General features: G+C 52.9%; 1 protein-coding gene across 3 annotated transcripts; it reads right to left on the bottom strand.

Annotated features, from left to right (window-relative positions):
* Positions 1-1,827: 1,827 nt before the first annotated feature.
* ELK1 (ETS transcription factor ELK1) lies at positions 1,828-17,344 on the bottom strand. Of its 3 annotated transcripts, XM_036460593.2 has the most exons (7): positions 17,166-17,344; positions 13,674-13,894; positions 9,074-9,319; positions 6,131-6,580; positions 4,675-5,121; positions 3,493-3,594; positions 1,828-3,383 (listed from the first exon to the last, which is right to left on the bottom strand). In XM_036460593.2, the coding sequence occupies exons 3-7, from the start codon at positions 9,281-9,283 to the stop codon at positions 3,285-3,287; spliced, it is 1,308 nt and encodes a 435-aa protein (XP_036316486.1). In that variant the 5' UTR covers positions 9,284-9,319; positions 13,674-13,894; positions 17,166-17,344; the 3' UTR covers positions 1,828-3,284. The 3 variants fall into 3 exon arrangements, with proteins under 3 accessions (XP_036316486.1, XP_036316484.2, XP_036316485.2); XM_036460591.2 differs by lacking the exon at positions 13,674-13,894 and having other exon boundaries at positions 9,074-9,347; XM_036460592.2 differs by lacking the exon at positions 13,674-13,894 and having other exon boundaries at positions 9,074-9,317; positions 17,166-17,343.
* Between the last annotated feature and the right edge of the window lie 557 nt (positions 17,345-17,901).

The following is a 17,901-nucleotide window of genomic DNA, read 5'->3' as shown; positions in this document are numbered from 1 at the left end:
ACATACCAGTGTTTGATGAACAGCCTTTAAGAAAGTCTCTTAAATGGAACTCCCATTTGACCTAGTGATCCCACTCCTAGGAATATATCCCAAGAAACTAGAAACATGAATCAGAAAGCGTATACGCACCCTATGTTCAGAGCAGCACAACTCACCATAGCTAAGATATGGAAACAGCCTAAGTGCCCATCAGCAGATGAGTGGATTAGAAAACTGTGGTACATCTACACAATGGAATACTACGCTGCGGTAAAAAAGGAGTTCTTACTATTTGCAACAGCATGGATGGACCTGGAGAGCATTATGCTAAGTGAAATAAGCCAGTCTGAGAAAGACAAATACCACATGATCTCACTCATTTGTGGGATATAGCGAACAACATAAACTGATGGACAGGGACAGATCCAGAGGCAGAGAAGCATCGATCAGACTGCCAGACCTCAGAGGGAAGCTAGGGGAGAGTGGGCGAAAGGAGATCAACCAAAGGACGTGTATGCATGCATATAAGCCTCACCAATGGACACGAACACCAGGGTGGGTGAGGGCATGAGTGAGGGGCGTGGGTTTGGGGGTTAATGGAGGGATGAGGACCCATATGTAATACCTTAATCAATAAAGAAATAATAAAAAAAGAGTCTCTTGCGAAGTTTTACACATACCCATGCAATCGGCTTCTCAGACACTGCCCCAGTCACCCATTCGGTGTCAGGATCACCTGCCCTCGGTCACTTTCTGACGCCTGTGGTCACTAATTCACAATTAATACTAGAGACTCTCAAGAAGCCTTAGACACAGCCTCTCACGGCCTGTCTCAGCCGTTTACACCATCATTTTCATCCGTCAGCTTATCGTATACATTCAAACCTAACTACAGCTTTGCTGATTTCTTTTTAAAAAACGTTGTTTAAATCCTCACTTGAAGATATTTTTCCCCCATTGATTTTCTAGAGAGTAGAAGAGGGGAAGAAGGGGGCGGGGAGAGAGAAACATTGATGTGAGAGAGATACATCGATTGGTTGTCTCCTGCACACACACCTGCCAGGGCTTAGGAACCTGCAACTGAGCCATGTGCCCTTGATTGGGAATGGACCCGTGACCATTCTGTCTGTGGGCCAACACTCTAACCACTGAGTCAACTGGCCAGGGCTTTGCTGGTTTCTTTTTCATACCAATCACATGGTCTCTCAGGGACCCATATTGTTTTTCACAAAAATATAGTCTGTGACTTACACTCTTCTATGAAATGTGTTTCACAGATCCACACAACTGCTCACTCAATTTTCTTTCTGGCTCATTGCTTATTCTCTATTACAGTTATGTGGCCTCTTGTACCATTTCAGACACACTTAGTCTCATCATTTTCTTTTTATTTTTTAAATATATTTTATTGATTTTTTTTTTCCTGAGAGGAAGAGAGAGGGATAGAGAGCTAGAAACATTGATCAGCTGCCTCCTGCAGACCCCCCATTGAGAATGTGCCCGCAACCAAGGTACATGCCCTTGACCGGAATCGAACCTGGGACCCTTCAGTCCGCAGGCCAATGCTCTATCCACTGAGCCAAACCGGCTAGGGCCCTCACACCTTGTTTTGATCACTCAATATGTCTTGCTCATCTTGTCAAACAGTGACTGGTCCGGTCTGCAGTCCCCACTACCTTCTCATAAGCATTACTTCACACACACCACCAGTACCTTAACCACTCACTCATTTTTACAGTGATTTCCTGACACAAAGACACAATTTTCACACAGACACAATGCCAAATTTGTGGTTATAACTTCCGCGCTCTCACACACATATACATACAATCACAGCTTTCTGTTTTATTTTTCACACGTGGTTACCGATCTGCAGTCTCTACTACTGTTTCTGACACACAGGGTCAGACTTTCTCTCTCACAATCAACCTCATATCACCACTGTCTTTTACACATACAATGCTTGTCACACTCAGTCCCCAGAGGGGAAAAAATGCAAGCAGCCTCCAGCATCGCCTTTAAAAATATATATTTACAGGAACAATTCCCCATACTCTGGTACTCTTAGAAAAAAAAAAAAAAGATCCATTTGGGGGGAAGTAAAACAAACAGCGGAGACAGGTGGAGCACCGTCCCCCAAATCACCCCCCAGGTCCCAGGCCTGGGCCGGGCCAGTGCTGACAGGCGGTGAGCCCAGGAATCCTCCGAACCCACCTCTTCAGCCTGGGATTCAGACAGGACAGGCTTTGTGCCCCCCTGTGCCTCCCTCCCAACTCCAGGGACACTTAAAGGGTCCTTTGTACCCGCCCGCAGGAAATTGGGGGGCTGGGAGGGAGGGAGCTGAAAATACATGTGATATCAAAAATAAACACTTGGGGGCGGCAGGAAGATTCTCCCCCAAATCCCTTTCTTCCCACCCACCCCATTGCAGATATAGGAAGAGATGTCCCCTCTCCCCGTCTAAAAGCCCCGTTTAAAAATAGATTATACTATCAAAATGGCAGAGGGTGGGGGACAGGAAGACCTGGAGTACTGGCCAGAGGGGCCCCCCAGACGGGGACCGCTCCCACAAAAAAAACCCTCCATTGGGAGGTAAGAGGCAGGACCCCAGGCATTTGGCAGACACAGGAATGGCTTCTCAGGGACAGAAGAAAAGGGCGTTCCCCCCAGCCCAAAAGGCGGCCGACAAGTGACAGGCTGTCTGAGAAAGAGGCTGGGGGTGGGGGTGAGGATCCCTCACCCGAGGGTGCGAGTCTGACTTGGTCAAGAACCCCCAAACCACTTAATGGCACAGGTTCTTCCTGGACCCTTGGGGGCAGCTCGAAATAAGGAACCACCACAAGCTAGCTCTGCTGCCCACCCCCGAAATGGAGACGGCCCCCCCTCAGCTTCCCAAGGGCAGGCTGAGAAATAAATAAAGGGCCTTGTCAAGCCAGACCCTGATTGTCTCATCTTGGGGGGGGGGGGGAATGTGGAGCTGGGGGAGATGTCCTCACCACTCCCCGCCCCCAAAAAAGTTGGACCAGGCTCCTCCCAGTGGCCTTCAAAAAATAAATAAATAAACCGCCCCCACCGCTGCGGGGGAGACGAGCAAGGGCGGCCACTGGGGGACTGACCAAGAAGAGAGAAACTTGTGTTTCCTGTGGAAGAATTATTGAGAAGATCCTCCTTCCTTCCTAGAAATCCCCACCCCACCGTGGCCTCAGCACAAGGTTGTCAGCTGAACTATGGTTCTCCTGGAGACGGCTGGCTGCGGAGGAGTTCAGGGCCTAAGTGACTCCGGCGAGGGGCGGTGGCGGTGGTAGTCATGGCTTCTGGGGCCCGGGGGAGAGCACCACGGGGGTGGAGAGGCCATCCACGCTGATGGACGGGATGTGCACCTGGGCGCTGCCGCTGGATGGAAACTGGGAACAGAAACAGGGAGAGGTCACAGGCGGGGGCGGGGGCGGGGGCCGGGGCCGGGGCCGGGGCGGGTCCCCTCACCCGCTGAGATGGGGGTGGGGAGGAGCCTACCTGGAAGGAGAGCTTGGCCGGGCTACGAGGTGCAATGGGGCTCAGGGTGCTCCAGAAGTGAATGCTGGGGGGCAGCGAGCTGGGCGTCAGCAGCACCGGGGTCTGCGGGGAAGGGGTGGTGGGAGCTCCAGTGAGCAGAGAGGGCGGGCGGGACAATGGAAGGAACTTGGTTCCAGTCCCACCAGATGGCCTACTCAGCCTTCCGAGATCACGCACGCCAAGCACACAAGCCTAGACCCGTGGTCAGCAAACTGCGGCTCTTTGGCCCCTTGAGTGTGGCTCTTCCACAAAATACCACGGCCTGGGCGAGTCTGTTTTGAAGAAGTGGCGTTAGAAGAAGTTTAAGTTTAAAAAATGTGGCTCTCCAAAGAAATTTCAATCGTTGTACTGTTGGTATTTGGCTCTGTTGACTAAGGAGTTTGCCGACCACTAGCCTAGATCGTAACTACTAAGGCCATGCCTGTGACATCCCTTCAACTTGACATGTTTGACCCTTTCAACTCCTGAAAGCCTCCGCAGGCCTCACTTGTGGTTTTCAAACCTCACAAGTCATCATCCCAATAGCTCAGGTCCAACCTCCACTTCCTGTCCCACCTTATACCTCACAGGAAGCCCGCTAAGCAAACCCCAGCCCCAAAAGCCCACTCGGGTTCCTCATGCCCCTTGGAAACAGCTGCTACACAGGCCGCTCAGGCCTTTGATCCGCCCACAAACTCCCCTCACCTGCCCTTCATCTGACCCAGAGCCCTCAGCCTGGGCGTCTAGCTCTGGCCCTTCTTTCAATCAAGCCCCGTCCCTGCAACCAGTAGCCTTCGAAGGCTCCACCCTCCCTGCTCACTCTGATGGATAACCCCCTGGGCCCTAGGGGTCAGTCTACTGCCCCTCCACCAATCCCCTAGGTCCCAGGAGCCATTCCCCCGCCCCTCTGCAGGCATTAACCAATGGGTGCACCCCTGGAGCCAGCCCCCGCCCCTCTGCAGGCATTAACCAATGGGTGCACCCCTGGAGCCAGCCCCCGCCCCTCTGCAGGCATTAACCAATGGGTGCACCCCTGGAGCCAGCCCCCGCCCCTCTGCAGGCACTAACCAATGGGTGCACCCTAGAGCCAGCTCCCGCCCCTCTGGAGGCATTAGCCAATGGGTGCGCCCCGGGAGCCAGCCCCGCCCCCGCGCTGGCACTCACCAATGTGTGCGTAGGCAGCAGGGATGGCGTCAGCACTGGCCCCGGCGCCTGCAGACCGGAGCCAGTAGCCGATCCGGGAGTCCGTTCGGGCCCCGGCCCCCCTAGCAGGCTAGGGCTGATCGGGAGCTCCAGGTCCCGGGGCTTGCGGCCCTTCTGGGGCTGGGCGATCTCCGTGCCGGAAGCTGTGGAAGCCCCGATGCCGCCCGCGGGCCCTGCAGTCTCCATGACAACCGCAGGATGCCGGGCGGACACGCCCTCCGCAGGAGGGACTTCCCGCCCGGCCCTTGGGGCTTCCGGTGCGTACCCCGCCTCCTCACTGGCTGGGGCTTGGAGCTCTTCCTCCGGCTCTTCCACTTTCACTTCTGGGGGCTGTGGCCGAGCCACGCGGGGCTCCACATTCGCTTCTTCCGATTTAAGGTTCACGGCCTCAGGCGGGGTCAGAATGACCTGGGGGAGGAGGGAGGCGGTGTGGATCGCTGGGGTAGCGAGGCAATGACTCCCTGGGGAAGTGGGACTTGGGACTGGGGGCATAGCTGCCCACGGGGCGGCACCTCCAACGGGGCTAGGCTTTGGCCAGGGACGCAGGGCTTCTTCTGGGGCAGCTCCTCTCTGGGGCCAGGGCTGGACTCCCAGGGATACTGCCCTAAGTCATGAAAGCAGTTCTCAAAACCTTTTCTTTAAAGGGCCAGCAGCATCTGCAGCATCTGGAAGCTAGTTACCAATGCAAATCCGAGCCCAGCCAGCATGGCTCAGTGATTGAGCCTGGACCTAAGAACCAGAATGTGATGGTTTGATTCCCAGTCAAGGGCACATGCCCGACTCACAGCCATCCCCAATGTGGGGGAGTGGAGGCATGTAGGAGGCAGCCAATCAATGATGCTCATCATTGATATTCCTCTCTCTCTCCCTCCCTTCCTCTCTGGAATCAATAAAAATAAATAAAAATGCAAATTCTTGCCGAAACCGGTTTGGCTCAGTGGATAGAGCATTAGTCTGAGGAGTGAGGGGTCCTGGGTTCTATTCTGGTCAAGGGCATGTACCTTGGTTGCGGGCACATCCCCAGTAGGGGGTGTGCAGGAGGCAGCTGATCGATGTTTCTCTCTCATCGATGTTTCTAACTCTCTATGTCTCTCCCTTCCTCTCTGTAAAAAAATCAATATATTTTTTAAAAATGTCAATTCTTGGGCTCATCCCCAGACCCATATAATCAGAAACACTGGGAGTGCACCCCAGCAATCTTTGGGTTAAAAAGCCCTTCAGTTGACTGGGAGAGCTAAAGCAAAAGAACCAGTGCGTTAAGCATATGTGAAAAGCTCACCTTCCTTCTCCACGGGACATCTGTCCCTCCTCCAACCACAGCTCCTTTAACAGAACGTTTACGTCCCTTCTCTTACCCCTCCTCCTCAGGAAACGGTCCATCCCTCCTCCTCCTGGCTCTCCGTATGCCAGCCCTTACCTGCAGAGGCAGGCCAGCCTCCTCAGCCTCTAGGCAGGCCTCCAAGGGGCTTGGGCTGGTGCTCCGGCTCCCCGAGGGGGGCGCTGCGGCTCCCGCCGGGGCGGTGTTGGAAAGCACTGAGACGGACCTCGGATGCAGGGGCAGCTGGAGCTGTGGCTGCAGGGACTGGATGGTGAAGGTGGAATAGAGGCCTGAGCGCATGTACTCGTTCCGGCTGCTTCGAGCCAAGGCACCTGAGCCTGCCACTCCTGCACCCTTGGGTGTGCCTGGCTTCCCGGAGGCAGTGTCCCCGGGGGCGGCGTGTGCAGCGGCAGGGGCCACGTTTGCCACCATGGAGGTGACAGACACCTCAGGCTGGGGCGGACAGTCCTCAGCGGAGCACCCTGCCACCTCGGGATAGGACACAAACTTGTAGACGAACTTCTGGCCGCTCACTTTGCGGATGATGTTCTGGGAAGGGAGGAGACAGGATAGGGGCCTTAGAAGGAAGGCAGGGTGGCAGGGGGGTGAGGATGGGGACGGGTGGGTGAAGGGTGTCTCGCAGTGCCTTTCCCCTGTTGTCCTCCTGTCTTTTTACAGACACACCATGCTGTCGCCATGTCTGTCTCTCCATGTTCCCCCTCCCAGCCTATTTCACATCTCACCCATCGCTCTCAATTTGGGGGCTCTTCCCTCTCCTCCTTCAGCTCTTTTCCCTCTTTCTTCCCCATCCCGATTCCCCTTTCTGTACTCCCCCGTTTCTCCCCCTTCTGTAGTCTCCCCTCCACAATTCTTTAGTTCACTGCCCTTCTCCCCTTTCCCTGTCTCCTCTCTGTATCCCCCCTCTAAGTCTCCCTCTGTCCCTCTTCCTCTCACACTGAGCTGCTCCTTTCTTTCTTTCTTCTTTTAAAAAAATATATTTTATTGATTTTATACAGAGAGGAAGGGAGAGAGAGAGAGAGTTAGAAACATCGATGAGAGAGTCATCGATCGGCTGCCTCTTGCACACCCCCTACTGGTGATATGCCGCAACCAAGGTACATGCCCTTGACCGGAATCGAACCTGGGGCCTTTTAGTCCCCAAGCCGACGCTCTATCCATTGAGCCACACCGATCCCGGCTGAGCTGCTCCTTTCCATGATGGGGCCCACACAGGGGAGTGGGTGCAGAAGCAAACTTTCCTCCCGGCTCCAGGAACCAGGGCTGTCTTGGGTTAACGGTCTCACCTCGGGGGTGGCTGCGGGGACACAGTTTTGGAGTCTAGCTAAGGTAGTAAGACAGGAAAATGAAGTAACGGATATAAATGTTGGAAGGGCCGAAACTGGTTTGGCTCAGTGGATAGAGCGTCGGCCTGCGGACTGAAGGGTCCCAGGTTCGATTCCGGTCAAGGGCATGTACCTTGGTAGATGGCACATCCCCAGTGGGGGGTGTGCAGGAGGCAGCTGATTGATGTTTCTCTCTCATCGATGTTTCTCTCTATAACCTCTCTGTAAAAAAAATCAATAAAATGTATTTTTTTAAAAAAGATATTCCTTCTATTTAAAAAAAAAATAAATGTTGGAAGAGACTCCATTAATGTAGAAGAATGTGGTGATGAATTACTAACATAGAAGATTATTTAAAGCCATTGACACAGAAGTGGAACAGAACAAGGTCACTGGGGAGGACAGGGTGAGGGGCCACATTCTTCAAACCTTTGTGGAGGTTTAAGCTACGGCAATTAGGAAATCAAGGAGCTGCGAGCAACTAGACAAGAACATTCAGATGTTGACATAACGTTGGGGAGAATCTCAAGGCTGGCTTAGGTGGGTGCCAGAGCACGTTTGAGGTATTTCAGGACAGAGCTAGAGGATCGCAGAGCACAGTGAGGGAGCCTCATTGTTAATAATATTGTTTTGGAGGTTTGAGCTGAAGGAATGAATATGAAAATGGAATAAAGGAACTGTGCGGCATGGGTGCAGGGCTGTTTTTGGGGACATCTTAATGCTGGTCGGGGTGGGTTTGTGTTTCTCGTTAATATTGTTTTGGAAGTTTCAGGTAAAGAAAGAAGATTAAATAACTGGTATAGATACTGGGGAAAAGGATGAGCAAACTTTCAAATTTCCGCTACAAGAATAAGATGATACAGTAAAATAACTGATATAAACATTGGGGTAGACCAGTGTTGCTCTGAAAATACAAGAGGATGGGGTGTGGGGCTGGCATTATAGATGTTGTTTGGGGGGGTTTAGCTCAAGGAATAATAGGAGAAAAGAATTGATGAAAATGTGAAGGGTCTCAGAGGATGAGCTAGGGAAAGCTTAGCATGATACTGTCATGGAGGTTTTGATTCTAGGAATAAGAATCTTCTGCAGCCAAAACCAGTTTGGCTCTGGATAGAGTGTCAGCCTGTGGACTGAAAGGTCCCAGGTTCGATTCCGGTCAAGGGCATGTATCTTGGTTGTGGGCACATCCCCAGTAGAGGGTGTGCAGGAGGTGGCTGATTGATGACTCTCTCTCATCGGTGTTTCTAGCTCTCTATCCCTCTCCCTTCCTCTCTGTAAAAAATCAATAAAATATTTTTTTAAAAAGAATCTTCTGCAATGCTTATCCTGGAACAATAGTGGATTATGGAATAACTGGAGGAATCTGGGACTTGTTCAGGGGTGCCAAAGCACAGGATGAGAAAAAGGTATTAATACTATTTTCAAACGTTCTGCTCTAGGAATAAGGTAAGAAAATAAAATGCTATGTGGGGTATAGTGGGGCAGCATTACTTTGAAGGTTGTAGCCAAAGCAGTAAGACAAGAAAAGAACTGAGATAAAATGTTTGGAGGAGCTCACCATTGGTCTGAGAGTACCAGAGGATAAGGTAAGAAATGATCAAGTTTAATATTGGTTTCAAAGTTAGAACTAGAGCAATTAAGAGAATGAAATAACTGATAGAAAATGTGGGGTTCCCGGCCCTCACACGTGAGGCCTTACCTTGTCGTAGTAGTACCGCAGAGCCCGGCTGAGCTTGTCATAATTCATGTTGGTCTTGTTTTTGCGCAGTCCCCACAGCCGGGCCACCTCCTCAGCGTCCACCAGCTTGAACTCACCGCCATCCCGTGAGGTCCAGGAGATGATGTGGCCGTTGCCTTGTTCTCTCAACAGCTGCAGCAGAAACTGCCACAGCGTCACCGAGGGGTCCATCGCTGGGGGAGTGCTCACGCCATCCCAGGGGTACCTGCAGGGCAGACAGTTCAGAGCTAAAAGGCTGTGGACACAGGGCGTGGCAGAGATCAGCAGGAGGAGGATTCTTTTTTAAACAAATATATTTTATTGATTTTTCACAGAGAGGAAGAGAGAGGGATAGAGAGCTAGAAACATCGATGAGAGAGAATCATCGATTAGCTGCCTCTTGCACGCCCCCCCTCCCCCCCACTGGGGATGTGCCTGCAACCAAGGTACATGCCCTTAACCGGAATCGAACCTGGGACCTTTCAGTCTGCAGGCAGGAGGAGGATTCTTTTCTTGCAATCTTGCTTCCACCTCTGTCCCCAAAGCCCACCATCAATCCCTCAACACCCTCAAATTCAATTCTAAGCTCCTCAGCCTGGCTTTAAAATATATATATTTGATTCTTTACAGAGAGGAAGGGAGAGGGATAGAGAGTTAGAAATTTTGACGAGAGAGAAACGAGTTGGAAACATCGATCAGCTGCCTCCTGCATACCCCCTACTGGGGATGTGCCTGCAACCAAGTACATGCCCCTGACCGGAATGGAACCCGGGACCTTTCAGTCCGCAGGCAGATGCTCTATCCACTGAGCCAAACCGGTTAGAGCCACATGAACTCTTAATGAAAGTAGAAGCAAGCGGGAGAAAGGCAGCTCAGAGAGAGACAATGACAGAAGCAGCAGGAGTGACTCCAAGCATGGGAGGACTCAACCTGCCACTGCGAGTTGCAGATGGAATGTGGTGGCCTCTTTTTGAAAAAAAATATATATTTTTATTGTTTTTTACAGAGAGGAAGAGAGAGGAGTAGTTAGAAATATTGATCAGAGAGAATCATTGATCAGCTGCCTTCTGCACACCCCCACTGGGGATGTGCCCGCAACCAAGGTACATGCCCCTGACCGGGATCAAACCCGGGACCCTTCAGTCCACAGGCCGATGCTCTATCCACTGAGCCACACCGGTTTCAGCTGTGGTAGCCTCTTAAAGCTGGGGATGGCCTTGGCTGGCAGCCAGTAAGGAAGCAGGGACCTCAAGCCTGCCACCTCAGGGAACTGGATTCTGCCAGCAACCTGAGCCAGCAGAAACCACCCTCCCCTGGAGCCTCCGGAAAGGAATGCGGAGCTGCCCACACCTGGATGGAGTCTGCCGAGGCGAGCTTCTGGTGGCCAGAGCTGGGGCAGAGTGTGTTTGTGCTGTTTTAGGCAGCTGCATGCATTTGTTCCAGCAGGAACCGAAGGCTAGTGGAAGGCTCCTAGCCCGAACATTTGCATTTGCATTTTCAACCACAGCAGACATCCAAGTTTTCCAGGAGGGTCTTCCTGCCAGCTCCTCTCATTCGCTATTTCAATATAAAATGAACTAATATTCGCTCCATGAGGGGCTCCGTTCCTCTGCCTGAAGTCTTCCTTGTCGTTCAAGCCCTGGCACCGGGGCCTTGCCTTTGGGCAGCCTTTCAGGAACGGAATGCCTGCTTTCCCCTGCCCCTCTGCCCACACGCCTCAGCCCCACTCCCGTCCCTGTATGTTCTCCTTCGTGGTAACAGCCAAACTGCCGTTTATTGAGTGCCTAATATGTGCCAGGCGTGGTTCCAACCTTCCTGGACAGTCCCCCAGGCTCCACAAGCGCACTGCCAGGGCTGGACTCCTGCCTGCTTCTGCAACCTGTTAGCAGTGGGACCCCTGGGCCTGGTCTTTAACTCCGTGCCTCAGTTTCCCCATCTGCGAGACAGGGATCAGGATAATGCCACCCCGTTCCCAGGGTTATTTACAGAATAAATATAATACGCCAGGGGTAGGACGAGCTCTCATCAAATATTCATTTCTGATGTGTTCATCGTCTACTCGATTCGCTGTTCCAAAAAGGCTCTAAGAACAGAAGGCTTCTTTGTAAGCGTTTTGGCAGCAAAACCTGATCTGACGGGAAACCAGGCCCTGTGTGGTCCTCCCTGATCCTCGCTCAGTGTGACTGCCAGTGCGTTCTGCTGCAGAGATCTGAATGCGGCTGATTACGGAGCTCACGGAGGGTGTTATGTAACGTCTTCGATGTGCACCTTGTCACCCTTTTCCAGCCTGAGAGATGTGCCGTTCGGAACCTCTGGCCCCGAGGCTTCCAGAGGAGGGCACGCAGACCTGTGCTGGTGTTTTTCTAAGCACTGACTCATTTCTCCCTCGTCACAACGCCGGGACGGGGTGCTCTGCTGATTGCTAATCTATGGAGAAGGGAGCCGAGGCACAAGATGTCTCAATGACGTCCACGGGCCCTCTGCAGCTGGCAGAGCCAGGATTAGGATCCAGGCGGTCTACGCTCTCAAACCATTAGGCTACGTTGCCCTTCGCACTGACTGCTCCTTCGGCGTGTCCTGCAGAGAACGGGACCTTCGCTGTACCCCCAAACCGGCTCTCTTTGCTGAGCGTGAGTTGGGAATAGACGCGAGCTCCCTATTCCTCACAGAATGAGGCTTCATCAATCAGCTGTTCGCTGGCTGGGGTTGTTGGGTTAAGAATAAGACCTTCCAAATCAGGTGTCAAAGTGCCTCCCTCTATTATTTATAGCTTGATTCTTTAATCTGTATAATTAAATATATAGTATGACCTTCTTTTTTAAATATATTTTATTGATTTTTTACAGAGAGGGATAGAGAGTTAGAAACATCAAAGAGAGAGAATCATTGATCAGCTGCCTCCTGCACAGCCCCCACCCCCACCCCCACTGGGGATGGCCCACAACCAAGGTACATGCCCTTGACCAGAATCAAACCCGGGACCCTTCAGTCCGCAGGCCGCCGGTCTATCCACTGAGCCAAACCAGCCAGGGCTGATCCTATTTTTAAAACAATGTTTTCATTGATTTTTTTTTTTAAGGGAGAGGGATAGAGAGATAGAAACATTGATGAGAGAGGAACATCAATCAGCTGCCTCCTGCACGCCCCCTACTGGGGATCGGGCTGGCAACCTGGGCATGTGTCCTGCCCGGAAATTGATCTTGGTTCACTGGTCCAGGCTCAACCACTGAGCCACACCAGGGCGAGTATGATCCTCTTATGTCTGAGCTGTTTCAAAGTTCATCAGCAGAGACGATTTTAGGCAATTATACAGGCCACAACGCCACGGAGGGGCCAGGTGAGAGAGTCCTGGCTTCGGCGCTCTCACTGAGCTCATTTCAAAGGCCTGCTTGTGTCAGAGGCACTAAGAGCCACTAAGTGTGACTCCTGGAGGCAAAGAGGCAACTTCAGCAGTTTCTCTCTCAGGGGCAACAGGACCTATCAGTGTAGATGCAATCTGACAGCTCAAGCCTCAATAGCACACAGGGCTTAGTATTTTGTTTATTATTACATTTCCCATGTGACCCTAACAAAAGCTCTAGTAACTGGTCTTATTCTAATGTGTTCACCTTTCTTCATCTCATTTATTTTTTTAAAAACTTTTTTTGATTTCTTTTTTACAGAGAGGAAGGGAGAAGGACAGAGAGCCAGAAACATCGATGAGAGAGAAACACCGATCAGCCGCCTCCTGCATACCCCGCACCGGGGATGTACCCGCAACCAAGGCACATGTCCCTGACCGGAACCGAACCCGGGACCCTTCAGTCCGCAGGCCGATGCTCCAACCACTGAGCCACACCGGCCAGGGCTCAGCCATCATTTACTGAGTGCCTGCTGTAGGCCCGGTGCGCTAGTGAAAGTGACATTTCCGCGGGGCAGACAGGCAAGAGACAAGATCAACAAGGAAAGAATGTCAGATGATAACAGCCACAGGGGAAACAACGAACCGGGGAAGGTGTTATTTTTTTAAAGGCTAGTCAGGGAAAGGTCATCGCTGAGGAGGTGGCATTTGAGCAAAGACCTAAAAGAGGTGAAGGAGTCAGGTTTGATGACTCGGGGAGCAGTTCTGCAGGCGGAGGAAACAGCCTGAGGCTGGAGGAACAGAAGAGTCTGGCATGGCTGGACGGGAGGCCGTTAGGGGACAGTAGGAGAGGACAGAGGGGTAACGGGGGCCAGACCGAGGGAGCCTTTTTCGGGCCCTGTAAGGACTTTGACTCTGCGCGAGACGAGAGCCATGAGAGGGCTGTGACAGGGATGCTGTGAACAGGATCCGGCTGGCTCTCGTGAGAACAGACTAGTGGCTGAAGAGGGAACTGCAATGGTGTTAGGTGAGAATGCTGTGGCAGCAGTGGGGTGTCCTGACATGCCAGATGTGGGGAGAGGAACCAAAGGAGGCTCTAAGTTTGTGGCCTGACCACCTGGAAGGATGGGCAGAGGGAACAGCATGTACGAAGGCTCTGAGGGGGGCACACGCGTGGCACACGACATCAGGAACGCCCTGCGAGTTCGCCCAGTTCCCATGTCTGAGGATACGTCCGCACTCTTCTCCCTTCCCTATGATGAAGCCTTTGCCACACAATCCTTAAGTTCCAGTATCTTCAGGGCAGAACGAATCCTTCCTTTTGTGATCCAATGCACCGAATAACCTGTCTGCCCTAGCACAAAGCGGTTCCTCTCTGGGTCTTCAGCCTCATACTCCTTGGCCCTGTTCTAGCTGTGTGACCCTGAGTTAGTTACTCAACCTCTCTGAGTCTGTTTCGGCAGCTGGAAAATGGGGACGTTTGGTTCACAGAGTACATTATCCTCAAAATACACCTCCTCTCAAAGGCTTTTGTGGAGATTAGATGGTGGTACATGTAAAGGGCTTAGAAAAGTATCGCTGGCACATGGGAGACACTCAAGAAGTGGTAGCTGTTGGCTAGCGTGCCATCCTGCTCCCTCCCCAAACCCCCCCACCCCAGCCTTGTGTATCACTGTGACCTATTTACCACCTGGCTCCCCTTACAGCTCACATCTCGCCTCCAATCGCTCTCTCAGCTCCGCTCCGGCTGCACTGGCCTCCGCTGGGGGCCTTGGACATGCCAGGTGCCATCCCGGCTCGGGGCCTTTGCATCGGCCATGCCTTCTGTCCAGCGGACTCTTCTGCTAGACATTATGGCTCCCTCCCTCTCCGACCTCCTTCAGGCCTGAATTCAAGAGCCACCTTCGAAACGAAGGCCTGACATGTTTAACCCCCTAATACTCTATTCCTACCTTCCCTATTTCATTCTTCTTCCTCAACACTTGTCTAAAATACTATCTATTTTTACTTGTTTTATTTATGTAGTCTGTCTCCTCCACTTTTAACAAACGTATGCTCCCCAAGAGCTGGAATTTCTGCCTATTTTCCCCTCCCACACCCCCAGGCCCTAGGAGAGTGCCTGGTCCTTACTAGGTGCTCAGTCAAGTGTTTGATGAATGAACAGTCCCAGCTAACTAGCCTCTTAACTAGTTCTCAATGCCCTCTTCATTCCCATCTGCTCCCGCCCTGATCTGTCTGAAATTATATTTCCCCACTCATTCGTGCAACAAATTTGTATTAAGCACCTCCTGTACACGAGGGATGTTTTTAGGTGCTGGAGACCCAGCAGGACTAAGCAGACAAACCTGTAAGCCTTCCTGGGACTTCTCATGGGGAGAGACAACACGACAAACTGGTCAACTAAACGGCGTGATCCACAGCGATAAAGGGCAAAGGGAGACGTAAAGCAGAGGAGGGGCCTCAGCCCGCTGGGTGTGAGGGCTCAGATGGTCAGGGATGAAGTGACATTGAACAGCGTCCCAAAGGGAACCATGACCAGGGGATAAAATGTTCCGGGCAGGAAAAAATGGCCAATGTAAGGCCCTGAGGCAGGACCACTGTAAAGTGAGGAGGTCAGTGCGGCTGGAACATAGTTGGGAGTGTAGGAGGTTAGGCCAGAGAAGTTACTTGCTTCATTATTATATATATATATATATATATATATATATATATATATATATATATTTGAGAGAGGGAGGAAGAGAGAGACAGAAACATCAATGATGAGAATGATGATTGATTGCCTCCTACACGACTCCCACTGGGCATCGAGCCGACAACCTGGACATGTGCCCTGACCAGAATCGAACCCAGGACCCTTCAGTCTGCAGGCCAATGCTCTATCCACTGAGCCAAACCAGCTAGGGTTACTTGCTTCATTATTAACTTACAGGTATTCTTTAATGGAGCCTTCCTGGCCTGGCTCATTGGTTGAGCGTGGACCTATGAACCGGGAGATCATGGTTCAATTCCCAGTCAGGGTACAAGCCTGGATTGTGGGCTTTATCCCCAGTGTGGGGAGTGCAGGAGGCAGCCGATCCATGATTCTTTCATCATTAATATTTCTATCTCTCCCTTCCTCTCTGAAATCACTAAAAAACAAGTTGGTTCTTTAAGGAGTGGGGCCTCACATGGGATGGGATGAGCAGAAAGGGCAGCCTCAAAAAGTACTCTGTGTCCTGCCAAAACCGGTTTGGCTCAGTGAGTAGAGTAGAGCATCGGCCTGCGGACTGGGGGATCCCAGGTTCGATTCCGGTCAGGGGCATGTACCTTGGTTACGGGCACATTCCCAGTGGGGGGTGTGCAAGAGGCAGCTGATCGATGATCTCTCTCATCGATGTTTCTGACTTTCCATCCCTCTCTCTTCCTCTCTATAAAAAATCAATAAAATATATATTTTTAAAAAGTACCCTGTGTCTTGAGGGGTACCCTAACTTGGCGCTTATCGGGTCACCTTTGAGTAAGTGACCCTCCCTCTGCCAAAGTTTCCTCAGCACCTATCCAGCAGGGTTATGGTGAGGATTACATGAGCTCATTAAGATCCAATACTTGGCTTGGTACTCATAGATGTTAGTAGCTGCTCAATAAACGTTGGCTCCTGTTAGCATTAGCACTAAGATATTCATTTACTGCGAGGAAGAGCATCTTCATGGTTACCAGTGTGCATGAGGTGGGTGTTCTAGAGTAAAGAATACTTGGGTTCAACAAGCAGACAAGCTGATCCACCATGAAGGAGGAGAGGGGGGTTCAGGGAAGGAGAGGGAAAGAAAAAGCACACGGGCTGACCCTCCTGGAGGAGGGACTGCCAAGCACTGGGCTGTGAAGGCAGGCACGTGGGTAGCCTGAAGGCTAATGACCAGATCCATTGCCAAGGAGGGGTGGTGGCGGTGTGAAGGCTTATCTTATTTATAGATAGACTGCTTCACAATAGTGAAGGGGATGGGGGGGGGGGTCATCACACAGGGATTGACTGGAAGGAGAGGACAAGGACAGGGATCGGGCTGCTGATTATGGGGAGATAGGAAGCACTACACTGACCCATTGTTAACGGGAAGGGAGAAGCCCAAGGAGTGTCCCTCTACAGAAGAGGGAGGACAGGGCAATAGGCTGATAAGTGGGGAGATGTGAATACCAGCATTCAGACGGACCCGCTGGAGAATGGTGTGTGCGCGCGTGCGTGTGACAGAGCTGCGGGACAGATGTGCGGGGGGGGGGGGGGCGGCAGGAACACAAGTTCACAGGTCAGTTTAACGTTAACGTTAACGAGGAGCGGAGGGGGTACAGGAACGGGAGGGATGGAGCCAACGGGGTCACGGACGGGGCCCCTGAAAGTTGAGGAAAGGAGAAATCCACTCCGAAGTCCGACTGTCACAGTTGGACGATGCCAAAGAGCGGTCCCCTGTGAGTGTGTGTGGGGGGGGCGCGCAGGACCACGGACGAGTCCACTGGAAAGTGAGGTGGGGAGAACCGTAAGCGCGCAGACCGATCCACTACTAAACAGGAAGGGGGGGGGGCACAACCAGATACATTACAGGGGGCGAAAGCAGGGGGCAATGCCATGGGCAGGTCCGCCAGGCGTGGCGGCGGAGGGAGTCGAACACCAGCAGGCCACGGGCCAAGCCACATCCCTCGCGCGGGGCGGGAAGGAGACGTGCGGTCACGGACCCAGCCCGCCACCCTCCAGGCCCCGCTCACCTGTGCGGAGGGCAGCGGCGGTGTCGGCAGCTCCGGGGGGCGGGGGCTCCATGCGCGGCCCCACCGCCCCCCAGGCCCGGGTTCCGAGGCGGCCGGGACGGCGGCGGTGGCGGCGGCAGCGGCTGCGGCGGTGGTGGCAGCGGCAACACCTAGAGGCCGCCCCTGCGCTTCCCTACCGCTCACGTGGGCCCGCGGGGAGGAGCCGAGCGGCTCGCGGCTCGCTGATTGGCCAAGCGCCGTAGATTGACCGCCGCGGGCAGGCGGGCCCTGCTCCACAGGCTGTGACCTGATTGGTCCGATTGGAACTGATGGAACGCAGAGGGCGGGGCCCAAGGAGGCGTTCTCAGCCCCCTAGGCGCTGCGCGTTGATTGGACAGATCCGTGGGTAATTGACAAGGCTCTGGGGGCGCCGGCCTCGCGGATTGGTCGGTCCGGGATTGATGGAAGACCTCCGAGGATTGGGGTGCGTGGGCTCCGCTTTCCGCTGATTGGGGGACGAGGGTCCCCTAGACAGCTGCCAAAACGACAGGGCGGGGCTGCCCTCCCGCCGCTCAGCGGAAGCAGGACTTATATGGCAGTGGGCGTAGCGGCCGGCAGTAAAGGGGTCGGGCCAGAGCCCTGCCTAGGCGGGCAGGGGAACTCTAGTGATTGGCTAGGAAAGACAAATTTAGACCGAAGCCCAGGCAGGGCAGGACAGCTGCCAGGCGAGTGAAGGAGCGGAGTGGCTGAAACTAAA

Source organism: Pipistrellus kuhlii, unplaced genomic scaffold (assembly GCF_014108245.1).
Source record: "Pipistrellus kuhlii isolate mPipKuh1 unplaced genomic scaffold, mPipKuh1.p scaffold_m20_p_32, whole genome shotgun sequence".
Classification (NCBI taxonomy): Eukaryota; Metazoa; Chordata; class Mammalia; order Chiroptera; family Vespertilionidae; genus Pipistrellus; species Pipistrellus kuhlii.
The sequence above is the reverse complement of the archived record's forward strand: the minus strand, read 5'-3'. Positions and strand labels throughout refer to the sequence as shown.